The sequence below is a fragment of the Cyprinodon variegatus genome, unplaced genomic scaffold, assembly GCF_000732505.1.
Source record: "Cyprinodon variegatus isolate N-32 unplaced genomic scaffold, C_variegatus-1.0 Scaffold113, whole genome shotgun sequence".
NCBI lineage: Eukaryota > Metazoa > Chordata > Actinopteri > Cyprinodontiformes > Cyprinodontidae > Cyprinodon > Cyprinodon variegatus.
The window spans coordinates 238,864-265,032 of NW_015150566.1; the positions used below are offsets into that span (position 1 = coordinate 238,864).

At 36.4% G+C, this 26,169-nt stretch overlaps 1 protein-coding gene across 1 annotated transcript; it reads right to left on the reverse strand.

The window, feature by feature from the left end:
* Positions 1–962: 962 nt before the first annotated feature.
* On the reverse strand, positions 963–23,500 carry LOC107084990 (protein NLRC3-like). Its single transcript, XM_015375081.1, has 19 exons — positions 23,306–23,500; positions 17,023–17,192; positions 14,429–14,692; positions 11,254–13,000; positions 11,084–11,170; positions 10,823–10,906; positions 9,608–9,691; positions 9,415–9,498; positions 9,221–9,304; positions 7,357–7,440; positions 7,149–7,232; positions 6,963–7,046; positions 6,612–6,695; positions 5,185–5,268; positions 4,858–4,941; positions 4,642–4,725; positions 2,214–2,297; positions 1,611–1,694; positions 963–1,533 (listed from the first exon to the last, which is right to left on the reverse strand). The coding sequence occupies exons 2-19, from the start codon at positions 17,144–17,146 to the stop codon at positions 1,443–1,445; spliced, it is 3,405 nt and encodes a 1,134-aa protein (XP_015230567.1). The 5' UTR covers positions 17,147–17,192; positions 23,306–23,500; the 3' UTR covers positions 963–1,442.
* Positions 23,501–26,169: the final 2,669 nt, after the last annotated feature.

Here is a 26,169-nt window from a genome sequence, read left to right on the forward strand (position 1 = left end):
TATTAAACATAAAATAAGGATTATTAGTGGAGTACTTTTGTGTGATATGATGCTAATTTTTATCATTAAAGTGCTACAAGATTTAAGAATTTGGGGGGTTTTATGAAATGGTTTCTAATAGATTTAAAGTTAACATACTAACACAAACCTGTAAATTAGATGAGTTCATGAGCTCTACTTAAAAAAATACCAATCTATAAAATTTGGAAATATCAACAGGGATAGATGTAAAGGAAACCTTATAAATTACACCTAATCCACCCAGACACAGAGCTACAGGGAGGTGACGGGTTGGAATTCTTGTTCCAACTCTAGAAGAAGCAGTTCATTTCTAAATCAGAGGGTGGCAGCAATTATGACATCAAGTAGAAGATAATATATTTACTAAAACTGACTGCAGAAATTTTGCAATTGGGCATTCCCAACAAAATACACAATTAAATTGAACTAATATAGAATCCATGCTTTTTTATTAACGTGTTTTTATGTTTAATGGGGGAGAGTTTGTCCCTGAATTCCTCTAGGAATATTGTAATTAAAGATAAAGATCAACTGCTTAAACCATTCAATGTCTATATTATGAAGAACCATACATTAATTTAAACTTCACTGGTGTTTAAACATGTGTTTAGCTTTATTAGCTAGGGCCTTCTGAAAATATGATCCATCTTCAGTGATTTATTTGGAAATATAGATGTTAATTTTCTGGATTTCAGCCTATTTCTTAGAAAGGGTAAACCAAAACATGTATCACACTCAAGCAAGCAGAATTGTAAAAATAAGAGACTTGCATGTATGGGATGGGAAAGGTTGCTATGAACAACACAGCATCTTTTTTTATTTATTAGAAGATAAATAAGATCGCACTGGGAGACCAAGTTTAGTAAATTCATAAATACAGCTTTATTACAATTTGAATCCCAACAACATCATAAATTCAATCATTGACATGTTTTTACTGTGACATACAAAAGAAATATGTTTTTTTTTTCTGTTTGATACATTTTATTTCTTTATATATTAGGAAGGAGAGTGATCAAAACTGCAGTAAACGGTTTTTCTCTATTCTATAACAAGGATTACTTTATGTTGCAATTTACATCTATAATACAAAATACATATAAAAAAAATACAGTGAATATAAAAAAATTCTTATCAACATTTGTGTACAAATCTTTAAACGGCTCCAAATTCATCCATTCAATGAACATATTTTAATATTTTGAGTAGCAGATTTTTTGATGAGTTGCATTTTTTCCTTAACCACAAAACAATGTGGGAAAGAAGCCCAACAATAGCCAACATGGCAAACAGCTGAAACATAAGTATTTCAGTGACCAGATGTGGCCACAAAACCATGAAAAAAAAAGATCATGATGACTATATTACAGAAATTTATGACTTAAAGCCTTCCTGCACTGAATTTCTTCTTTTTTTCTTGCTTAGATGTCCACCACACAGCCTGGAGCACTGGCTGTTATTGCATCAGAAATCACCTTTGCTCCTGATTCTCCAATACCATTTCCCTGCAAACTGGAGAAAAAATAAAAATTTATGTTTTCTGATTAATGAACAGTAAAATATACTGTTATTCAGAAGAGAAAACTAACTTGATATATGCAAGTTGGTGGTTTCCTTTTAAAGCCGTAGCTATGAATATGGCCCCATCCATACCCAAAGAGTTCTCCTGGAGACTGAAAAGACAGAGTCAGTCAGAGTCCAAATTATTTAGAAGCAAAGCTTGAATGACTATTTAATAAGGTTATACAGGCAAGTGTAAGTTCCCTGCTGCTGAATGTGAGATTACTGCATATTTTTAATCTAAGCAAGACCAATAGTAGAGACAGTAAATTTCACAAAGTCTAAACAACCTATGGAAGCCTATAATCTTAAGCACATAATATTAATGAGAAATCATTTCTTTACACATCTAAATCAACAGCACCAAAAATCTTGAAAATAATGATTTTGAAAATATCTTTTAGGTCTGTGAAAGAACATTAGTAAAGTATCCGCAAGAAATAGTTTAGTCTAAATAATTTCTTACAAAAAAAACAAAACATTTGAACAAATTACCAACATAACACCATAAAATCGTCAATAAATGAAATAAAACAGCAGAAAAAGCCATTTTCTTTTTTAGCAGGAAAAAAGTCAGAAACTTATTAGTTTTGAAACAATTAACAAAATGATAAACAGCATTTGGGACTTACTTTAAAGATTTAAGGCTTCTGTTGCATTTCAGAGAATTGGCCAAAGCTTTAGCTCCTTCCATTCCCACAGCATTCCCTCGCAGACTGAAAAAACAAACAGCACAAAATATGCAAAAGGGACAGAATGCGTCACTAAAGACAGCCGTTTTAGCAGTAAGATATACCAGTCAACTTGTTAAAATGTCATGTTAATCTGTTGTAATCGTAACTTCCTAACCAGCTGGGTCAGAAGTACGCTACAAACCACAAAATTATTTAAACAGCTTATCTTTAAAAAACATATTTCGATTACATTCTTAAAATAGTTTATATCCTGATATGCATTTTAAAAAATTACTTTAAAAAGTGAACTCTTACACCAAATCCATTCTTCACTTTCTTCTGTTGTATATCAGGACCAGACTAGCTATTGGTAGCATGCTATCAAGGTTCAACCTCTTCTCATTATGAGTGCGTATGAAATCGTACGAAAAGTTATGCACCGTAATTTCGTATGTTTTGGATGTTTTTTTCGTCGTATGCGCATGCGCATCTGACGCACCATTCACGAATATAGAATATAAATTACAATTAACCGTAACCCTGACCCTGACCCTAACCCTAAGATATAAAACAGCAAGCAACGTAGTTAGAGACATGAATAAGTGCTGATTGCACTGTTTTTCCCAGTTTTACGTCCGTCCGCGGATCTGCTTTTTTTTTTCTGTCAGCCAGCGCATGATGTGGTTTTTTGAGGAAAAACGTCCAAAACGTACGAAATAGTGTGCATAACTTTTCGTACGATTTCATACGCACTGATAATGAGAATATGTTGCAAGGTTATGGAGTTTTTTTTTTTTTTAAAAGGAGACATTTTCCGTCCCACAGATGCCACAAGCAGAAACTACATTTGTTGTTCCTGCACACTGCCATTCAGCTGGCTCAAATGGGCCTCCTAGATGTTTGTCCATATTCTCAATTATCCAAGTTAGATTAAGATAATATGAGCTGTCATGATTTGCATAGTTCAGCTGGCTTCATCAAACAGAGCCAGCCGAAGCTTGCAATTTTTTTTAGGCTTCTGTTCTAAAGAACGTTGACGTCCATGGTACTAAAAACTAATAACAGAAAGGCTATGTATAGCACTACCAATGAAGTTTCTATGTCGGACCATCACAGGAAGTTCTAAATCAGACAATGTTGGCAGGCTTTTGAAGGTGTCGAAGTTAAGATAAAGATCCAAGTGAACAACTGTTTTAGTACTAAACCCAGTTCTACAGCAACAGGATGGTATGATGTATTTTCACCTGCTATGAATAAAATTATTACAGAAGGGAAGCTAAAAAAAAACATTATAAGTGCAGTTCTTAAACGTTATCTCTCTTATAGCCCTTTAAGTAGAATTTGAATAGAATAAAATTGCTATCAATTTAATTTAATTTATTTATATAGTGCCAATTCACAACACATGTCAAGGTATTTCACAGAGACAACACAGCTTACTAGACATGCTCCTACTAGTTTGCAGTGACAATCTTTGCTTAAATATCTACAGGGCTGCAATTATTTTTTTGCTAATTGATAAAGCAGCTAACAGCTTCTCAATTAACAGATTCATATTCAGACAACAAAGAATTTGCAGAAAGTGAAGCTGAATTTATGTAGGCGTTTTGTCTTAAATACTAATAATATATATTTTAGGCAATTTTTAAATTAATAAACTTTTCTGAGTAGATTGTTCTTCCAGCAAATGGCTTTTTTAGTGTCTGCATTCTCCAATTTACAGTTTGAGTTGATTACTAAACTAGTTGATGATTATTTGAGTCGTCAATTAATCCCAATTAATTCATTCTTTCATCCATAGTCTCAATAATGTCATGCAAAGTATGCAATTTATTGTAAATACACTTGCCTAATTTACATTAAAACATGTTTTATGATAGAAAATGAACTAAGATCAGTCAGGTAGAGTGAATTAATGAGCGGCAGAAAATGAAATATCACAAAACTGAATGAATTACAGTCTGCGTTGAGATCATATCTGAAAAAAATGACTGTAATTAAAATAATCACCCTGTCATCAAGTTTGACATTTGTGAAAAACTGGTGAACTTAGTAGAATGATTTAGAGGGGCATGGGAATAATTCATAATTGATAATCAGACTATCATCCACATGGAAATTGAATTATATTCATAAAGTTTCAATTTTCAACCAGAATGTTATCTATCTTATCATAAGTGTAACTTTCATTGCATGGCAGCAGAACAAGAAATAAGAATGTTTTCCAATGTAATCTAATAATAAAGAAAATAAATGAGAACCAGTTTGTCTGCTGATCAAAGCCTCATTAAAGGCTAATAAAGAACTATTTATCTGCTAATGGCAGCATCAGACATGAAATAAGAAAAATGTAAGAAACAGACACAGGAGGAAAGCTTAGACTCACTCTAAGGTCTGCAGAGTCTGATTGGACATTAGAGCTTCTGCCATTGCGACAGCGCCGCTCGTCCCTGCTGACACCCCCTGGAGACTGAAGCAAACAACATCGCAGTCACAGAATAAATGTAACTCTTTATCTAACATACCAAGTCTTTCAGTTTTCATTTACATCTATACTGTATGTGGGTTCTTAAGGGACTGAACCATTTTAAGTTACACTAACCATAAAGTTTGCAGAGATGTGTTGACCTTAAGAGCCTCAGCAAGGTAAATCACTCCCTCGTTTCCAATAGTGTTTTCTTGTAGACTGCATAAAAAGATGGGAAATACAAACACAAGAGACGGTCTGAAGTTAGAAATTTCCCAGCACCACCAGTAGCATTTCATAGAGCTGCTCAGAAAGACATAAAGCAATGATCGACCTAAAAAAAGGCTTTCTGTTTACCCTCATATTTAAGGTACTGATTGAAAGTTGGTAGTAAATTAATACAATACTATGATGGATAGAAGTGAGTGGTGATGCAGGATTTTTTTGTGCAACTGGTCTTACTCTAGGAGTTGAATGGTGGTGTTGGAGAAGAGGGCCTGGGCCAGAGCCTTAGTGGCTGTTGATTTTATGAAATTCCACTGGAGGCTGTAGAAAGAGGAAAAATAGAGAAATCATATGACGATGTCAGCATTTCAAAGTACAGGTGTTGGATTTTGCAACATTTTAGTATCTAATTTCCTTCAGCACCTTACCTTTGAAAAAATACCATCATACTGTAAAGCAAAACATTTTATACAATCGATATATACAATCGTTGATCCAAATGTTTATTTATCCTTCGAAGGACATGGTTATCATGTTTGCCTTGCACTGAAAATCTGTTGCCAGATCTAAACTATCATGCTGTGCAATCAAGACTGATCATGTCATGGTGATCTTACTTCTAGGGCCTTGCAAAAGTATATACGCCCATTGAACATCTCTGATTTTAGCAACATTAAAACAAGTTAAAGTAGTAGCACATGATTATGAAGTGAATGAAAAAATGAGTTTATTTTCAAAAAATTTACAGAAATATGAAAAGTGTTTCCCTCTTTCAAAAGACACGGTGGTGAAAAAGTCATGGAATGGGGATGGTTTTCTTCAGAACTAATTTAAAGATGGAGGTACAGTAGCTATTTAATCTGGGATAATCTTGAATAAAAACATGTTGGAGGCAGCAAAATACTAGAGTCAGAGGTGTAATTTTACCTTCCAAAAATACTGCCAAAGATGAATCAGATGGTATCAGTCATAGCGTATGCCAGTATTAGAAAGGCCTAGTCAAAGTAGAGAACTAAATCCAACTGATTTTGTAATAAAAGTTCAGGGTTGCTGTCCAGAAATGCTACACATATATCTAACAACAGTTAGGCTGCTTTTGAAGAAGAAAGGCAAGAATTAAGCCTTCAGATCGAGATACCTAAAAACATAAAGTTGTAACTGCACTGTCAGATGGTTTTGCAAGGTTCAAGAAAACTAAATTCATGAGCAAACCATACTTTTTAATTTTATAAAAAAGAGGTTTGAAATCATTAATGATTGTGCACCTCAAAATTAAATAGTCTACTTTAGCCTGTAACATGAGATCACATTGAAATGCAAAGAAGCTTTAATGTGGGTGCATACTTTTGCAAGAAGAAAGGGATATTGCATTTATGCAGTAGCCCAACAAAGCCTTTTTTATTTTTGTTCGTCTGGTTCAATTTGCACGTTGTCTAAACCAAAATAAGCTTCCTGAATGAGATGCAAAACGTCTTCAAAATTGGAAACAAAGTCCAGTGGATTGTTTTGAACTTTTTTGAAACGACTATGACCTGGATGACTGAGAATCTTCAACAGCACATTATTCTAAAGAGTATCAAGACAGATTGGTAATATAAAATATAAAGAGCTATTACAAGCAGAAAGAAGATATTTTAGCTGCTTGTTTAATAAACTCAACTTACTGCAGAGATGTAAGTCCTTGATTAAACTTGATTGCTCCTGCAATTGCTTGAACCCCGTCGTCATGTAGAAGGTTTGCTGTGAGACTAGGATGCAGAAACACAGAGTCAGAACTGATACAGCAAAAAAAGAGGCTCCCTGATAGTTTAGGTGTTACAGTGCAGTGATTCATTAGAGGGTTTTATACTATTTGTCGTTGTTAATAGTCATTTATATTGCTCTGCATTGCTAACTTCATCTTAATTATATAGACGTGATAATTATCAGGGGCTGTCAGAGATTTATAGCAGTTTCTCAAATATATCCGCCTTATTTAAAACAGTACAATCTGTGATTATTATTACGGTACTTACTCGAGGTTTTGCAAAGAGTTGTTCTCTTTCAGGGCATGGGCCATGTTCTTGGCTCCCTCCACTCCAATTGAGTTCTCCCTTAAACTTCATGTGTATACAGGAAAAGAATAGGAAAGTTTTCTGGTCATGTTTGCCTGATGGTCTCATTGTAGCGTCTAGATAATGAAAAATAAATCCTGCACTCACTTCAAAGAGACAAGGCCCCGGTTGAGTCTAAGAGCTTTGGTCAGCGCTGTCATTCCCTTATTGCTGATGGAGTTACTCTGAAGTCTGTTGAGCGAATAAAAAGGTTAATAAAAATATAATAAGGGAAGCTTTAATTAATGAAAACACAGAGGATAATTTTAGTAAAAAGGTCACAGAGAATAAAAGCTATTGTTAAGAGGATACTTACTGAAGTGACAGCAAAGTGTGGTTGAATGTCAAAGCTTCAGCCAGTGCAACTGTTCCTTTGTCCCCAAGGTGGTTACTGCAAAGTCTGCACAGTAGAGGAGAAAAATGAATCTTTTTCTGTAGTTAAAAAGAAAATCACTTCATGTTTGCCAGAGTGGAATTGCAGCACGGCATCTATTTTTACTGCATTCAACCTTGATAGTTCCTGCACATTCAAAGCTCACAAATCAATCACCAAAATGTTACAGTGGTCATAGTTTTCCAAGCATTGCATTAAAAGATGAACAGGCCTTTGTTGGTCTGCCGTACAAATAGAAGAAAGACTGTAGATGTAAGGAATACAGATTTAAAGGTTTCTTTTATCTACTTTTTTGGCTCTTCTCTGTTTTTTCTACAAACTTTTTAAAAAAAACTGCAGGGAAAGAGAAAGACTTTTGCCTAATGATGCTGATGCTGGTCTATAATTTAACTATTTATCAGTGACATGCTTCTGAAGGAGCCTAAATATGGATTTATTAAAAACTCTCAGAAAATCTTAGGTCAACATTTGATTCGTTGCTAAATAAACACATTTATGGTTACAATCTGCTTCCTTAACATTCACCAGATTTTAATACAAAAATATATGTTGTTGCTAAACAAATTATATAACAAAAGGACACCAAACTACTGCAGTGTTTTCCTTTAGTTACACCAGAAACAAGTGTGGAAATCATATAAAAATTGTGTTTTATGTAAAACCATCTGTCAGAAGTTCTTCATTAAAGTTACACCCAGTTTTTTTAAAGGTGTGGATAATGATTATTGTGGATACCTAAGATTAAGTTCATCTGGGTTTTATCAAATCCATACACATTAAAATCATACGTAGAGATCGGAAAACATTTTATCCAGTTCCCCCTAGTAAGAGAACACAGTTTTTTATGCCCTCGGTGGGGTTCTTGGAATAATTCTAATAAATCTTTGAGTTTGGACATAATTAAAATTTTTTCTATATCAATCCCATAATCTTTATATTAGCATGTTTTATGCTTTTAAAAAGTTGAAAGAGTATCTAAATCTCAAATTTGGTCCTCTTCTATTCTCACATATATGCGTTACACTGTTAGCAAGATAAACCCTTTAGCAAGATAGTTCCACCACCATGCATGACAGTTAATACATTGTTATTAGGTCAAAAAGCTTAACTCTCATTACTCCAAATATTCTCGTCAGTCAGCTAATAATGATAATATGTAATAGTCTGAGAATACTTTGTTGTTTATGTTTTCTTTTTAAAGTAGATCATCAAGAGATATTAGTTTGATTAATAATAGGTTAAATATTGATTATATAAATAACTAGTGCAAACTAATGACTTAATTTCAATAACAGGGATAAGATTTTAATGCTAAAAATAAATATTTGTAATATCTTCCTCTCCATTCTTTTAAATAATATACTGTATGCAGTTAAGGCTCACTGAATAGATCAAACAGATTCTCTTTAGGTTTTGATACATTTAATATTAATTGGAAGTATTTTATTAATGTGACTGATATTGATTTTATATCATGAATGTATTGAAGGGACCACTTTGATATAGAAAAGAATAAAAAATCCTTCTGTACACATCCATGCTATCCACAAACCCCCATCCCCAAATCTCTGATCTGATTCACATCTCTAGTCCTGCCCACGCCCTCAGCTCCGCCTGTTAAATTTACCATACTCTTCCTTCTACCTGTCTCAGCACCATGGACAGTGAAGCTTTGAATGGTAGTTTTACATAAAATGTGTTATTATTCTTTATTTAAAAATACTCTTTGAAGAAATCAATAAATTTCATTGTTGAAATGATGAATGAAAATATTTCAACTGCTTACATCAACTTTGTAAGAGTTCGGTTTGTCTTCAGCGCCTCTGCGATCTTCTTTGCTCCACCTGCTCCGACTGTATTCTTCCGCATGCTGAAAGAAAATATGTTGCATATATCACATAATAACTCTAAAACCTCATCCGCTCTAAGAACTCTGACATTGGGTAAACTCAGAGGGTACTTTAAACAAAAAAAACTTACTTTAGCGACACTAGTTTGCGGTTACACTGCAGGACTTCTGCAATGGCCTGAGCTCCTTCTTCCTCAATGGAGTTGTTCTGGAAGCTGAGAATGGGTGATAATGTAGTTAATGCGTGGGGTGTCTTATGTTTATTTTGTTGTATTTTAAATGTAAAAGGTGAAAACCAACAAATGTTATGCAATTCATACTCACTTGATTGATACCAAGGCTTGGTTCATTTTCAGAGCCTCTCCCAGGAACTTTGCTCCTTTTGATCCAATGTTGTTGTTCTTTAAGCTAAATTTGAAATTAGAGGATTAACTGCATATTTCTGTTTCCACTCCTGGTTAATATGGCAACAAAACATATGAATAAATTGTAATTTTGATGACCAAGACACGCTGTCTTTGATGGCATTTGGAGATTGTATTTCCAGTTTCCAGTTTTAACTTCAATTGTTTGTCTGACTGTAAAACAAAAAACATTTTTTTGCAGGTAGCTTTTCTCTTGTAATATTTTCTTCACCTTTTTAACTACCTAATGAAATAGCATGTTCTCTTGTCTTCTCCATTTTCAAAGGTTACTATGTTTTCCACTTGATTTCCTTTAGGGGTATCAGAATTAGGGGGCCTAAATACAAATGCAATTTTTAATTTTCCAGTGTTTTTAAGTATAAAAACAGAAAACCATTTATCCTTCTTCAACTGGCAAATATGTGCTACGTATTATTCATGCTCTCAAGACATTGAGCCACAAAATGGTGCCAGAACTGACTCATGATCCAGCCTATTGTTTGATTATACAAATATTTCAACAAAATCAATTATTACAGACAGCATCAACAACCAAAGTAGTTGTTTATATCATTTTTTAAGTGATTCTTTTATACCTTTAAGCACTCTTAAATAAGTGTTTAAAATTTGGTTTAATTTGGATAAATCTTGGATCTCAAGACCCCAAACTGTCGAGTACTCCAGGTGGGGAATCAGGATCTTAGTGCAACATTGCGTAACTTTTGATCCAATTATTAGCTTTATTTGAGATACATTAAATAACCCAGAGTGTCGTACTACAGCAGTCTGACATCCAAGAGAGCTAACTACAAAACAGATATGAGTTTTACCTGGTCTGATATAGTTTTAGTTCTATGATAAAGAATGTAATCTAGTAGGTTAAAGGTAGCCTAATCCTGACATGTTGGTGTCTTTCTAATCTGCTGGTCAAAAGTGGTTTGGTATCAGATTCCAAAACATCACAGGAGACTGTTTAGTTTCAGAGTGCAGTGTAACCAGTTGCTTTCAGGGTGCTTAACCTGAAAGTTAAAGGCATTGCAGTACTAAAAAGGAAAACAGCGTTGCTTTAAATAACAGTTAAACAATCACAGGCGAGAGTTGTATATTAATTACAGCAAAGAATGAAATATCTCACTTGATTGATGTTAGTGTTCGATTCACCAAGAGGGCCCGACTCAGGGCTTTGGCTCCTTTGTTGCTGATTAGGTTGTCTGCCAAACTGAAGGGAGGAAAATAATAAGTCTCATTAATATTACAATCACACAAGTGTTTCCTGCATCATTATAACAAGTGACAATCCATTATTCTTAGAACATTGTTTCATTATCTAAACAATTAAATAATATAAAAACAATGTGATTCTTTCATCTAAAAATACACCATTTAAATTTCCAACCTTATTTTCTGGATGTGGCAGTCTTTGGCACTTAGAAGGCTTCCAAGCAGTTCCATGACATCATCTTTAAAGTTATTATTCTCTAGCCTGTTCAACAGAAAACATGCAGCTTTAAAGCTCTATGCTCTGAGCTTTAGCAATCTAAAAGACAGTGTCTGAAAAAAGCTAACCTTAGATGGGTGCAGTACAGCAGCTGTGGGAGTAAGCTTTTCACCGTTGAGTAGTTCAAACAGCCGGTGAGGTTGGTTTTTTCACAGCATTCTGGAGAAACATGCAGCAGGTAGCCCAGCACTACACAATGTGGCCGTGTCAGTTTTCCAGACAGGGTTCCCTGCCGTAGGTCCTCCTCTACACTCCGGAGAAGCTCACTGTGTTGCAGCTCCTGTAAACAGTACGCCAAGTTGACTGCACGGAGGGACACCACCGAACCCACGCTGGACAGCAGGCCTTGTAAAAAACCTGCAGCCCAATTCTTCTGACTTCCATCATCTTTCCCGAGAGCCAAGAGCCCAGATAGAGGTTTTATCGTTGTTGGACAGAGCAAGCCTGTCAGGAAGCGCACAAACATATCCAAATGACCGTCTTCAGCTTGCTGGGAGTGTTGGAAAGAACTCCTGAAGTGGTTTTGAAATCCAATTTTGGGCCAGGACATGGTGCTCTCTGAGAACAGGTCAAATATGGCACGCTTGGAAGAAACATGATAAAAAGTAGCGGCAAGAAACTCTTGCAAAGTCAGATGGGTAAACCTATAGGTTGTGTGTATGGTGGACTCGCTTCGAATAAGAACTCCAGCACCAAGACTGCATTGAGTTAATAGCAAATCTATCCCATAGGCCCTAAGGTCCTGCTCACTGAACGTGTATTTGTGCTTCAGGAGGCTATAGAACGCCAGGCGTCCAAGGTTGCCTAGCAGTTTACGATTGGTTGCATGAAGCTGCTCAGATTTGACTGGCTCTCTGCCTCTTGGTTCACCTACTTCTGCTTTCATACAGCAAAAATGGGCATACAGTTCAGTGCAGGTCTTAGGCAAGCTTTCCTGTGTCCCGCTCTGCATAATGTACAGCAAAGTCTCTGCTAACATCCAACAGATGCATGGTATGTAGCACATCACCATCAGTATCTTATTGGATTCCAAATGTGCCCATATTTTGCTTGCAAAATCCTTTTCAGAGAAGTGGTGGTTCAGAAATGTTTGGATGTCCGTTGGGCTGAATCCTGGGATCTCTGTAACTCGGTCAACGAGTCCCCCAGGGATCAGAGAGGCCACTCCTGGTCTCGAAGTGACCCAAACTGCTACGTCTGGTAGCAGATTTCCTCTGATGATATTCGTTACAAGGTCGTCAATAGAAATGTCCTTCTTTGGGTCGTTGCAAGGAGCTGCATCAGAGAAATTTAAAGTGCTGCGAAACTCATCCAAACCATCGAGGATGAGCAGTGTCCTGCAGGCATTGCTCAGGATCAAATTGGGGGATGGTAAATGAGGGAAAAACATTTTTAAAAGCCTCTCTGCAGACAGTTTTTCAAGGGAGTTGAGTTCGCACAGCGTGAAAGGCAAAACAAAGTGTATATCTGGGCAGATGTTCCCTTGGCACCATTGTCTGATGAAGTGTCGAACCCATGTTGTCTTGCCAATACCAGCCACCCCAACGGTAAGAGTTACTCTGGGAGGCAAACTGACTCGTGTAAGAGGTTCAAATAGTTTGGCAAGTCCCAGCTGTCTCAGATGGTTTCTTTTCCCTCCTCGAGTCACTCCCACCTGCATCAGATCATGTTCCTTTTGTTGGAAGTCAGAAAGTCCGTCAACCAACAGCAAAGTTCTCGAGGAGATGTTCAGTTTTGGGCAGCTGCCTGAATCTTTGTCTCTGTGTTTGTCATATTGGTGTAACAGAACCTCTTTGTGCTTCTTCACCATGACATCTATGGAAAAAAACAACATTCTGATCAGTGATTTGGGTAAATGTTATATTTAAAGACTTTTTATGGCACTAGTAGATCATTTTTATGAACAGTAGGCTGACGAGAAAGGGGGTATGAGAGAGGGGGCGAGACATTCGATCCTGGGTCGCCCACGTCAAAGACAAACGCCTCCAAACATGGATCATGTGCGTTTAGCACTGCGCCACCAAAGCACGCCCAAAGACTTAAATTGTTAAGCCTTTGAAATTTTTTATTTTTTAAAATAATTTAAAGGTCCTATATTAATATTGATAATAATTTTACTTTATTGATCTCACACTGGAGAAATTCACCTCTGCAGTTAACCCATCCCTTTGGTTAGCAGTGGGCTGCCATTGTGCGGCACCCAGGGAGCAGTGTGGGGTTAAGGGTCTTGCTCAGGGACCCAGAGTTCAGGCTGTGGGGATCGAACCAGGTACTTGCAACCTTCTTAGAGCACAAGTGCACTGCTCTAACCACTAGGCCATCACCTCCCACTATCATGCTAGATTGAAAGTAAAAAATNGCTGCTGCCCCCGCGACCCGACCCTGGATAAGCGGAGGAAGATGGATGGATGGATAGATGGATGAAATTTTTAATGTTCAAAAATAATTTAAAGGTCCTATATTAATATCGTTAATAATTTTACTTTATTGATCTCACACTGGAGAAATTCACCTCTGTATTTAACCCATCCCTTTGGGGAGCAGTGGGCTGCCATTGTGCGGCACCCAGGGAGCAGTGTGGGGTTAAGGGTCTTGCTCAGGGACCCAGAGTTCAGGCTGTGGGGATCGAACCAGGTACTTGCAACCTTCTTAGAGCACAAGTGCACTGCTCTAACCACTAGGCCATCACCTCCCACTATCATGCTAGATTGAAAGTAAAAAATTGAAACACTGAGGCCCCTGGAGCACTGCTTTTTTTTGTGCAGTAAAATTCCTCCCAGATTAGACAGAAGGCCTTTACCAAACAAATTCAGTCCTTTTCTAAACAAGCAGTTTTGGCTTTCCACTCCCCATCCTCCTGAAGGCTGCACCCCCACAACCCATAAACATGCCAACCAGTCAGAGTTCATAAAGATAGCCTAGGAGCGTGGAATGCTACATTAGCTACAGGCCCTAGCTTGGCCGATTGGCTTCTACAGACCGCTCTGGGCAGCTAATTTCCCCTTATGACACCATAAAGGGGAAAGCTTTTCAAACAGACCATTTTCAGCTCACAGTAGCTTAGGATTTGAAAAAGGCAATGATAGAGGTGAAAGGGTTTATTTCATTCGTCTATCTCATACCTACCTCAGGACACATATGCCTGTTACCAAATGATTATAATGTGAATCTAGCAAAATATGGGACCATTAATATCTATAGTATTTGCATTTTAGAAAGCATATTCCTCCTCAGGATTCTTACCATAGTTTAAGATGAGCTGGGCAACCTCTGAATCTGAACTCTCTATGAATGCCTGCAGGGCATCTGAGCTTTGGCTTTCCTTGCTGGTGATGATAGTGGTGAGCATATTAATCTGTTCTTGTAGCGCTCCTGCTTCCTTGATGCCAGTCTCTTCAGCAGAGGTTAGGACATCCATACTTCTAAGGTGTCTCACTATTTCCTCCAGGAAGGAGTGTGAAACAAAGTTCTGCAGTCCATCTTTATGCTTTTGGATCCATTGTACATCTAAAGCAAAACAGAGGAAAAAAACATTTGAATTTACTTTAAAATTGGTCAAAATGAATGCATTTAGCGTTGTTGACATACAGTATGACTTAAGGTAGACTTTACATTAAATTTTTTGTTCATTTTCTTTCACCTAATAGTTTGTGTTGTAAAAAACATCAAATAGAATAGTTGTAACCTGACTGTTGGAGAGATTGGGAGTAAAAGCAGCTTTGCAAGGCGGTGAAGATCAAAGAAAAGCTCTTTATTTTTTTCCAACTGGAGATCAGCACAAAATCAATAGAACAGAAGAACCAGAAGAACATTTTAAACACACCAATGTTAATGTGACAACACAGGTTGAAAAGCACAGCTCCCTTCTAAATCTGTCTGAGAGAGCACTTGGTAGCAATTAGGTCAAATCCTGCTGTGCCTTCAAACAGCTTTGCAGGTGTACTGACACACATTATTTTGATTTTTCTCTTGAGTTTGTTCAGTTTGCATTGTAAAAGCTTTAAAAAGATGCATCGCAGGTACATGCTCTTTCAAAGGTCAGCTCAGTGGAGTGGATAATATGCATGCTACAGCAGTTATTGTGGAGAAAAGTAATTGGCAGTCTTGTGGACAACAACTGTATTTATTTGCCACTTTTGCTAGTATTTAAAATGATTTCCAGTGCCTCAATTCAAATCTTCCTGCCTGTAAAATATTAGCAGGTAAAATTATAGGTCTGATAAAATATAGTTATGCTGAAAAAGTAAACAAGGTTTTATAGTGAAATGAACATTACTGATTACTGATTATAGCAGTTATCACAACATATATATGAAGCCAACAATGAGGTCTGATTTTGGTTTCTGCAAAGTTTCACATTCAGCGACTGCTTTTGTGTGCAAAATGAGCTCCAGTATAAAATGTCATCTCTCTTTAATACTTAAACTGGAGCGCTTGCACCTTTTTTTGTATTGCTAACCATCTTTAGTATGATATATCAAATAAGAAGCTTATTTCATAAATGTTCCGTGGAGTTAAAGGTCCTCTTTTAGTTTATTTTTGACAGGCCATGTTGCATGTTACCCTTAAATGAAAACCTCCCAAACACTAAAATATATCTATATCTTTTTTATATAATCCAAAATTTATAAAAAAAAAAAATACTACAATGCAATTCTGTGCTATAAAACACGGATTATTAATGACAATTTAATATTTACAGTGTGCTCTAATTCTGAATTAACAGGAAATTAATAAAAGCTTGCTAAACAACTGTAAACCCAGGTTGCCTGCTCTGGGTTTCCCCTGTTAACCAATAAACAGATGGCGAGCAGTCAGTCTGATAATGCAAGAAATATCTAATAATAAAGGCATCCAAATATATGAATTTGGGTAAATGTTGGTGTTAATTATACATGTGGCAACATTTCAATAGATATAAATAGTGCTTTGCAAGAAGTAAAAGAAAGGAAAACTGTAAATTTAATAGAAATTCTAATTCATCCCCCTTTTAATAATTGAAAAACGTTTTCGTCTGTAATTCAACAATAAACACTGTTTTAATGGGGTTTTATTCCGACTTTTGTGTGGTAAATTCCATCAATTACTTATTTTCTTTGAAAAAAAATATAATTCCTGTGTTTAGAAAAGTAGAATGGACTAACAACCCTAAAACCTGACCCACGTAATAGTAGTATCTCAACATTTTTTTTTTATTCGAGCAAAAAGCACCCATGGATTTTTAAAAATGTTCAGACAGACAGCTAATTTTAGCTTCTGATATTTTAAAAAACAGAAGAAAATGAAACAGCATTGTTATTCTTTAACCAAGTATACATCTCTTCAATCAGATTAAATAGCATCCAATACGAGTATTTACAGTTCACTCATCTAATCTCCAAACAGCTGGAGTTATTTGTGGTTAGGTAGAGTAGCCAGAAAGTTTACTCAAGTAAGAGCAGGGATACTTATCAAGAGTATTACTTAAAGTAAAGTTAAAACTATGTTATGATAAAACTGCTAAAAGTTCATTTCTCTCAAAAAGCTGCTCAAGTAAACATTATTGAGTAAATAAAACTAATTACTACCTACCTCTGCTGACAATGATGTAAACCATTGGAACGATCAGAATCAGCACAGAAAAGTCTCCCTCAGTGAGCTACAGTAAGTGGTATCTGTTATAAATAAATGACCCTCTCTTATTTCCTTTCACGCCTACTCATTACCTCATTGTTAAAAATCCATTACACACACCCTATTATTTCTTCTCTCACCTCTGATGTCTCCAGGGTTCTTTTATCCTCTTGATAATCCCAAATATACTAAAATAGGGAAGAATAACACATTAAATCTCCTACCTTTTGTCTCTGAGTGTGATGATGCAGAGCAGGATGTAGATTGTAGGTCCATGTAACAATCGTCCTGCCACATAATGCGCTTGCTACGGTCCATGATTGAATCATAATGTTCTTTTCTGTCCATAACAACTATAGGAAGCTCAGTTTTAGCCCTCGGTGCTCCCGTCCGTCTGCGTAATTAATCCAGGATGAAATAAAACAGAAATAAAAATATGAAAGTAATCCATCTTCAATTAAACAAACAAACAACATGGGAAAAAAGCTGGTTTATAAAGCAGTAATAACATTGAAATGTTAATGGAAATAGGATTTACTATGATATTGTACTGTAACTCTCAAAACTATTCATGCTGTTTGCAGTTTGACACATTTTGTCACATTATAACCTCACACTTACTTAAATCAAGCAATAAGAAATGGTGAAAGATTTTGAAGTGCAGGGACAAATGCACAAACAAAATCTGAACAAATGTTTTATGGAGCCCGAAATCCACAGCTTTAAACGGGACAAAGCAACAAATCTGTTGTTATGGAACCGCAGCAAGAAGAAACCTATTTTTATAACTGATAGTGAGGAACATGCCAATTTTGTTCCAATTTATGGCAGAAAAAGAACACTTCACTTCTCTACAAAAGCATCATTGCAACTCTGAGACATGGTGGTGGCAGCATCATGCCGTGTGAATGCTCTTCTCTAACAGGAATATTTAGAAATAATGGGTAGATAGATGTAACCTGGCAGTAGTCAGATCGATATGTGTAGATCTGAGTTGATTTCTATGTTATCAATCTGGGATGGCTGCCGTTCAGTCTGTACGTGACAAGGAGGGACGTTTAGACAATACTTTGAGCTGATTGGGTGACGTGCCATCTGGTTACATATTAAGCTTTCAGCCAATCATAGCAGAGAATCTTGACGTTTTGTGAGCTGATAAATCCAACTTTTTCCTGTCAGAAGAAATCCTGTTGGAAGAAAAGCAACGACATCTTTCCCATCTACAAACAAACAAAGCGTCTTTTTGCTCCTTTTTTAAATGAGAAATTGTCTATTTTAGCTAAAACCGAGTCGAATTTGTTATGAGACTGAAAACTCAGATCTTGCGACAATCCAGCTTGCAGCTTAAGGTTAAGATAGATGGTGCTAAATGTGGAAATAACCTTTTCGAGGCTGCAGGGGTGGAGGTTCAGCTTCCGGCTGGACACCCGCCCTAAACAGCCTGAGAAACAGAGGAATCAGTTAAATTACCCCTAAAATACACCAATGTTTGTCGTTGTAAAAAAACTAAATAAAATAAAATTCAAGGCCTCATATATAAGCTATAAGCACCCTGGTCGGAGATGATCAACATCAGTTTTATTTTTTTATTTTCAGTTCTAAACCTGGTAAAGAGGTGTGAAATGGGTGGCCGATCACATTTTGTCTCACAGCCTCACTCTTTATGAGGTTTTGGGTTACTATAGATATAGGTGAGGTTTTTTCAAAGAATAGCATTCAACTTTTCAGTTGAACTAGATTATATAATTCAATACGATTCTCTGAATTTCTCTGTGTGACAAAGCCTTGAATGAGCGCAGCAAAAGAAGGAATTTCAATGGAAAATCAATGTTCTCTTCAGCTTTGACCTCTCCTCTGCCTCTTTTCAGATAAATGCCATCAGAATAAGTTTCAGAGGGTCTGACTGTTAAATGAAGAATGTGTCTATATTCTTTATCCTGATGGGACTCATTAGTGTCCTTTTTTGCTTTAGTTCACACTACTTGTCTATCTGACCTTTACATTTCAGCCACTTCTTTTTTCTTGATGCTTAGATTCTGCTTTATTATAAGAATGACAGATAATTCTTCTCCTGCTCACAAAAACCTGAATCATTTTGCTGTTCTTTTTTTTTTTTTTTTACAAGAAAAAGTAGCTGAAAGCAGAAAACAGTTCAGATAAATTAAACTCCAGACTTTTTTTCACAAACCATAACAGGACCTAAATTCAAAATGCACAACAGAAATGGTCATATCAACAATGTGTCTGCCTCAACAAAGCTGAAGTAAAATTAAAAAGCATCTGTAAATCATCCAACAGAAGCAGACCTCACCAAGATGGAAACTGGATTAAGGCAGGCACCATGTCGACTTCTAAGGCTAGGCTTAAAACTTTCCTTTTTAATAACGCTTATAGTTAGAGTGGCTCAGGCTATCCTGATCTATCTCTATAGCAATGCTGCTATAGGCTTAGACTGCTGGAGGACATAAGGACCCCTTTTTTCATCATTCGGCTTGATTCTCTCTCTATTCTCCCACTCTAAAGAATTTGTTTGTTCAATCTCTAATGTTCTGCTCTTTCTACTTTTTCTCATAACTTCATCTGGTCTGTTCCTGTTTGGCTGTGACTCCCTCCTGGAGAGAAATATCAGCTGCGCTGCTGCCATCAACACCTTTGTTTATAGATGTTTAAGCTCGGCCTGTTTTTCAGTATAGTCCTGGTTCTCTGACTGTGGCTGGTTGGACTTGCTCTCTTTATCCTGTGACATGGGAGCTGGCTCAGAGCTTGTCTGCCTGGCTGTGTGTTTCCTGGCGGGGACGCTTGTAGAGCTGGTTGAAAGTTTTTGTATCTCTACTTGTTTTTCTATGTATGCTTCTGTCTCCTTGAACCCCAGCAGCCTCAGCAGATGGCTGCTCACACTGAGGCTGATTCAGCTCGAGGTTTCCTTCCTGTTTAAAGGGAGTTTTTCCTCTCCACTGTTGCTACAAGCATGCTTAGTGTGAGGGATTGCCTTTGAGTCAAGGAGTCAAAGCAATCAAATGGCTTTCCTTAGATAGAAAATTTTATCAATTTGACTTTATGATCTGGTTGAACTGTAAAGTGCCCTGAGAACAAAACTATTGTTCTTTAAGTTTACTTACATTTTTAATAAGGCTAAAATTACTTTAGATATTAGACCTAAAAAAATGTGTGCTACATTGTCAGTTTTGTATTTGGTTTTATATTGTTTTGTCTAAGAGTGTTTTGATTTGTTGAGTTTTATAAACTGATTGTAATTGGTTTTTATTTCTGCTGCACTTCATGACATCTCAGCTCAGTTTAGGGCTGAGCTTCAGGAAATTGCAGCATGTGGTTCTGTTCCATGTCTCAGGCAGATAGTCTAGAAGGTTATTTTGAGGTAATGGTTGATCAGCGACTGAAGGTTTTCTTTGTTATGTGGTTAACACTGCAAACATGTCAGTCAATTACCATAGCTACCAGGGGCTTGTTTTGATGTGTTTTCTTCCTTTTGCCTGGTGGGGTGGGGGGGACTTAATGTGAGCTCTATCTTCATCTTCTCTTAGGTCTAGGTTGTCTAAGGAGAGCAATGAATTGTGGGTTGGTCAGGTGCAAGTTTGCATCTTGCTTGGTTCTTTTCAAACAGAAGCAGCCTTCCTCTACGGTGCATCTCTAAAATAACGATATGTATATGAACAGATCAGGTAAAGGGATGGTGGTTGCAGCTGAACCTTTTCAGGATTGTCCAGGCTCCATCTTCTCAGTTATTAGCTTCCCTGTCCCAGCATAACAAATGCCTCTCCATACTATGATGCTGCCAACACCATGTTTTCAGTATTATTTCGTCTCATTTGTTTTTCTCCATGCATAATGCTTCTGATACGAGTCTTTTTATCAGCCCTGACCAGCTTCCCTATTGTGTCTGCAGGAATGTCTGCCCATAGATCGATGCGATGTGTTCAGAGCTCTAGGAGATGTTCAAAGCTTGGGTCATTGTTTCAGAACCTTACCCTGCTTTAAACTGAACCAAAACTCCACCTCCTCTTGACCCATCTGTTATATTCCTGATATTTGATGCTATTTGTTAATAGATGTGGTCTAAAGACCCTCTGAGGTCACAAATAGAACAGTTTTCTTTATTACACATAGGTTGACTCTATTTACCAATAAGGTGCCCTTTAAAACGTTTTGGTTGTATGGCATTTTAATGAGTGGTGTCAGATATAGAATGTTATCCAAATAGATCCCAAACTAAGATGCTAAAATTTAGGCTTGGATTTAACCCACATCAACTCTCCACATTTAGGCATTATTAAATATATATATATATATATATATATATATATATATATATATATATATATATATCCTATAAAAAACACATTTCACCTTGTTTGCATCAAGGTTGAGGATGACTGTTCAAGAAAAAGCTTGTTTTTTTGAGAAAACAATCCTTTTAAAATACTGATTGATTTTAAAGATACTCAAGTAAGACTATAAGTTAATTATAGTTTTTATTTTTTTGCATAAAATGATTGAGTTTTTTTATTAGACATTTTGTTTTACTATTTGTTTAAATAAAGTCTTGCATCTCTCAATATATGGTCTTTTTTCTAATACTAAAATATTATAATCTCTATTGAAAATGATAATATTTCACTGGGAATCATACTTACATGATGCATGAACAAACGGCTACCTAAGTAGATATAAACTTTAAGTCTACACAAACTATTTTGTTACAGGTTCATTTTAATGGAGATTCATAATTTTAACAAGCCTGTTAATGTTTCACCAATAGTTTATTCACCAGTAGCTCTCTTAAGTTTTCTTTGTCTTCTGGCAACCTTTGCACAAAGAAAATCATTAACAAATGTCTATTTCACATAATCAGAGCGTCAGCTCTGAACACGATTTTTCTTGTAACCTTTTCCTGATATGTCAAAGGATTTTCTTCCATAAATAAAGAACATTAATGTATATATACATTTTTTTCAGTTTGCATTTTCTGTTTTATCGCACTGCTGTGAATGATAGCAAGAACCTGCAGCAAGTTTCACACCATACCAGAGTTACACTCAGAAGCTTGTAAATTACCTCCAGTATTTGATTATGTTGTAAAGAAACTAAAAGGAAATGATCGGCAAATGTTACATTTGTTGAGCTAAAGGGGGGGGTTGGGTCTTGAACATCATTCAAACTGAAGCATGGATGTGATATAATCACACTTTGTGGTTTTATCACAAGTCTGTAAGCAAAAAATAAACCTCAGTAAAACCTAAGAAGCCTCAACACCCTTATAGAAGTAGCTGTGGTCATCTCTCAACTTGGCAAATGCATGAGGCTCTAACGGGGGGGTCTCTATCTCTTTGTGTTCTGATGTGACACATTAGGCAGTATTATTTCCCATTGCTCCTAAGAACACTGACATAGACCAGCTCAATTCCTTTTGGAGAAATGTTAAAAACTGAGCTGTTATGAGAAGCAAAAATTAAGCTTTCAAACCTAAGAACTCATCAACAACTGCCAAGCATGGCAGTGGAAGTGTCATGTTAAGGGCTTATTCTTCAACTGGCACGGTTTAATTGAGCAGATAAAATTTATTTATTTTTTTATTTATTTATTTACTCTAAATCTGTAGCTGAAAGGGTAAAATCTTTATCCAACTGTTTGGTCAAGCAGCTAAACGCCCCGGACATGAAATGCTTTAACCTCAACCCTATTAAAACACATTTTTAACTTGTGTATATTTATTTTTCCAAGTTGCATAAATCTAAATAATTCATGAAAATTTATATTACATCCATTAAACACATGTGAACATTTTCAACTAATAAGCCGTAAACACAAACACACATTTCAGTTAAACTCACTAAATCCTCTCCTCTGCAATGTGAGTTTTAAAGAAACCAGGGATAACGATGAGAACGAGAGGCCAGCCAAGTCTGCAGCATCAATTAAGCTAACACTAACAACACCAGCAGGGAGGCTGATGTGTGACATAGCTTTAACTCTTCCCCTATAGATTAAACTAACGGTTATGTCAGATGAAGTTTTCCTCTTAAACGACATGGCAATTAGTCCATGAAGCCAAACTCTGAGGATATCAGTATATTTCTCTCAGGGCTTAAGAAAGAAAAGCCAGCATACACATGGTTCATAATGTTTGAGGCTTTCCTGAGAAGACCTTCCTCTGTGGTTGACTGCTAATCCCCTATCGTCACGCAAAGGAAACCAGTGAACGAGGCACAGCCTTTAGATGAGCAGGAAATGGTGTGGAAGCTTTAGCAACTTAGCATAAATAACCAGTGATATATTACAAAACAGAAATTGAGAAAGTGTATACAAAAAGCTATGAAAAGAAGGAAGAGGTGGCATCTATTGCATCATGCATGTATTTTTTCTATATTTATAGCAATACAGAAATAATCAGGAACCCCCTTGACTGGAAAAAGTGTGTTGGACATAATGTGCAACTTTAAGCTTAAAACCCTGAAGGTATAAAAGCCCATAACTATGTAAGTAACTCACCATGAGCTCCTTCAAGTTTTCTGAAAGTTTGAGAAGAATGCTGAACACACAGGCGTCTTAAACAGAAACTCCATGAAGCTTATAAAAGGACGCAAAAGAAAAAAATATAATTGTAGAAAAACTTCAAAATCTACTCGAGCACAACCGAGCAAATTTAAAGAAACCCCCAGAGGATGCAGCAGCTCAAGTCAGAAGTCAGAATGAAGTCAGCAGCTTTGTTGCCGGAGATACTGTTTCATGCTGCAGCATCTTCCTGTCTATCTGGCTTCCTGTGCTGCGGTGACAGCAGGTTGAACGTTGAAATGAGATGAAAAAAAAGCATGCTTTTTAACTGTGCAGGCCTCGTGACAAGGTTTGAAACCTAACAGCTTAACCATATCATAAATAGGTACTTGGTGCTGCAGGAGGTATTAAACCACAGCTGCATCTCCGTATGACACATGGTTATGGTTAGGAGGGGGGATAGATACAAGGAAAAGTTCAAATGATTTCAATATTTTCTGTTGTTGGGAGATAAGAAGTAAATTTATTTTTTCTGTCAAGAAAAGATGCATTTTGTACATATTTCATATTTCAATGATATTGCAAAGCGTCCAGCAAATTACCATATCTGCTAGGGGGGTGTTTTGTTGTGCTTCTTTTCCTAGGAGGGGGCGATTTTCAAAAATACCAGTGAGTTTTATGGCCCAAACATCTTCTCATAGATCTAGTTTGTCTATGGACCGTAATGAATTGGGGTTTGGTTAAGTGCTTGGTTACTTTCAAACAGAAGCATTTTAAGAGGAAGTACCTGACTATGACGTAAAGGGGACATGATATATGGTTTTTCTTTTACTTGTAAAGGAGTTCACATTGAACAACCCCAATCCTTAATACTCCTTATGTTCTAAAGGAGATGTTTTCACCAATTTTAAATAAAAAGATTTTGCCTGTTTTCTTTTCTTTTTTTTTTTGCAAACTTGTTTACTCATATTGGATGGAAAATGTCTGAACATTAATCTTACTGTATTTAGGTCCCAATTTGGACTAGGCACAGATCAACAAGAAGAGTTGAATCTCTGGCTATATGTTGAAAGATGAAACTCCACCGCAGTTTTAGGTTTTAATTTTCCAGCAGGACTTTGTAAAGGCCCAATCTGTCAAATTCATGACAATCAGACACTCATTAATATGATAATTTGTATCATCCCTCCATCTATTCATCCATCATGCAATGATTTGTATGAGTATTACTTATTGAACAGAAAGGAACAAATTACATTTTGCATAAATAATATTATAAATCCAGATGTTATTTAGAAAAGAGGTGAAGAAGCAAACATTAAACCCAACAACTTACACAACAGAGATGTTTTTTATTTTGTTATGCATGAAACACTGGAGAGAAATTTAACAATTTATTCTCAACCCTTGTTGATAAAATAAATGCTTCCGGTGTTTTTTTAGTAACATGTTTTTAAGTGGAGTTTTATGCTGGAGGAAGGCATTTTAAATGCCTGGAAGCGACAGCCTATAATGACTGTTTTAGATCTGAATATGCATAAAAGAACAAATAGATCAAACTTAAAACAAATTCTGATAAATCTACATAAAGTCTTTCATTAAAATCCAACATAGAGGTTCATAAAATTTTGAATTGTCATGAAAAAAAAGAAGCCAAGGGAAAATAATGAAAGTGGTCTCATCTGGAATCCTTTCTGCAACACAGGAGCAGATAAATGTTAGAAGCAGAACTCTGTGGGTTAAGGCTGCTTGAAGACATTCAGATTAGATTTCAGTAGAAATGAAATGAATGCAGAGAGAAGGAAACTGTGGTTTATGTTATTCAGGCATACAGGGACATTTCCTTAAAGCTGAATGGATAAGGAAGCCAAAAATAGCTGTAGAGCTAATAAGTGTGTGATCTGCAGTTGGAGGAACACACAAAGGCATGAGAGGAAGAGAAACACTGATTGCAGCTGTTGGGTTGGGTCCAATTTATGATTTCTGTGAAGCTTTGAGCTGATGAGTCTGATTTCTTCATTAGACTTATTCAAATACACAAGATTATTTCTTTCTGATTGAGCAGAACGTTTTCGTACAATTAGAATTTCTAATTCAGTTAATTTTCAATTGTTACTTAGGAGCCTTAAATTATTCATTAAAGTTAGATAAAAATCTTCATTGTGTCCAGGTTTCAATAACCTGACCCAGTCTGGACCTCAGAAGGATCCACTCTGACCAGGAACTGCATACAGTGAGGGGGCGAAGGATAAAAAAAACAGCCCACCATGTAAAGATGAACTATTTCTCGTTCAAATGAAAAATGCAGCTGTCCACAGAAAGGAAACTAATTATCAAGATGAAATTAATGATCCGAGAGACAAATATTTAGCTTTTTGGCAACAAAAACAAGTATAATGGAATCTTTACTAGATTTTAAATATCCATATGAGACTCAGCAAAGATCTAAATGGTTCCCAAGAGGTCTTGCAGTTATACTTTAGGTTCATTTTGGTCAAGGCCTCTTGGTGTCGCAATTATTGTGGCTCCTGGAATTATTGGTGGAAATGAAGCCTGAAAACAAACATTCATGGGGCCAACACATATAATTAGCTAAAACCTGGACACAACTGGGTGTAATGGAAGAAAAATGACCCAAAACACAGATTAAAACTGGTTCTGAAGAAGAAAAAACAAAACAAAACAAACCTGTCTATGATTGTTAAGGGTTGGTCGTTAAGGAGGTATTGTTCACCGGCTGGAGCGGGTAAGTCCCTCGTTCCTCTGTGATGGGGTGGGGGGTTTGGTGATATCTGGAAGGGATCATGTCTATGATTGAGTTGTATGTTTTTGGAAGCTGGAATCTGAGTCCACCACCTCTG

Coding starts and splice junctions, on each gene's coding strand:
- LOC107084990 (XM_015375081.1), bottom strand. CDS start 17,146: ATGGACAGAAAAGAACATTATGATTCAATCATGGACCGTAGCAAGCGC. Junction 6,696..6,962: donor AACTCTTTGCAAAACCTCGA/GTAAGTACCGTA, acceptor TCTGCATCCTAG/TCTCACAGCAAACCTTCTAC. Junction 4,726..4,857: donor ACATCTCTGCAAACTTTATG/GTTAGTGTAACT, acceptor TGTTTGCTTCAG/TCTCCAGGGGGTGTCAGCAG.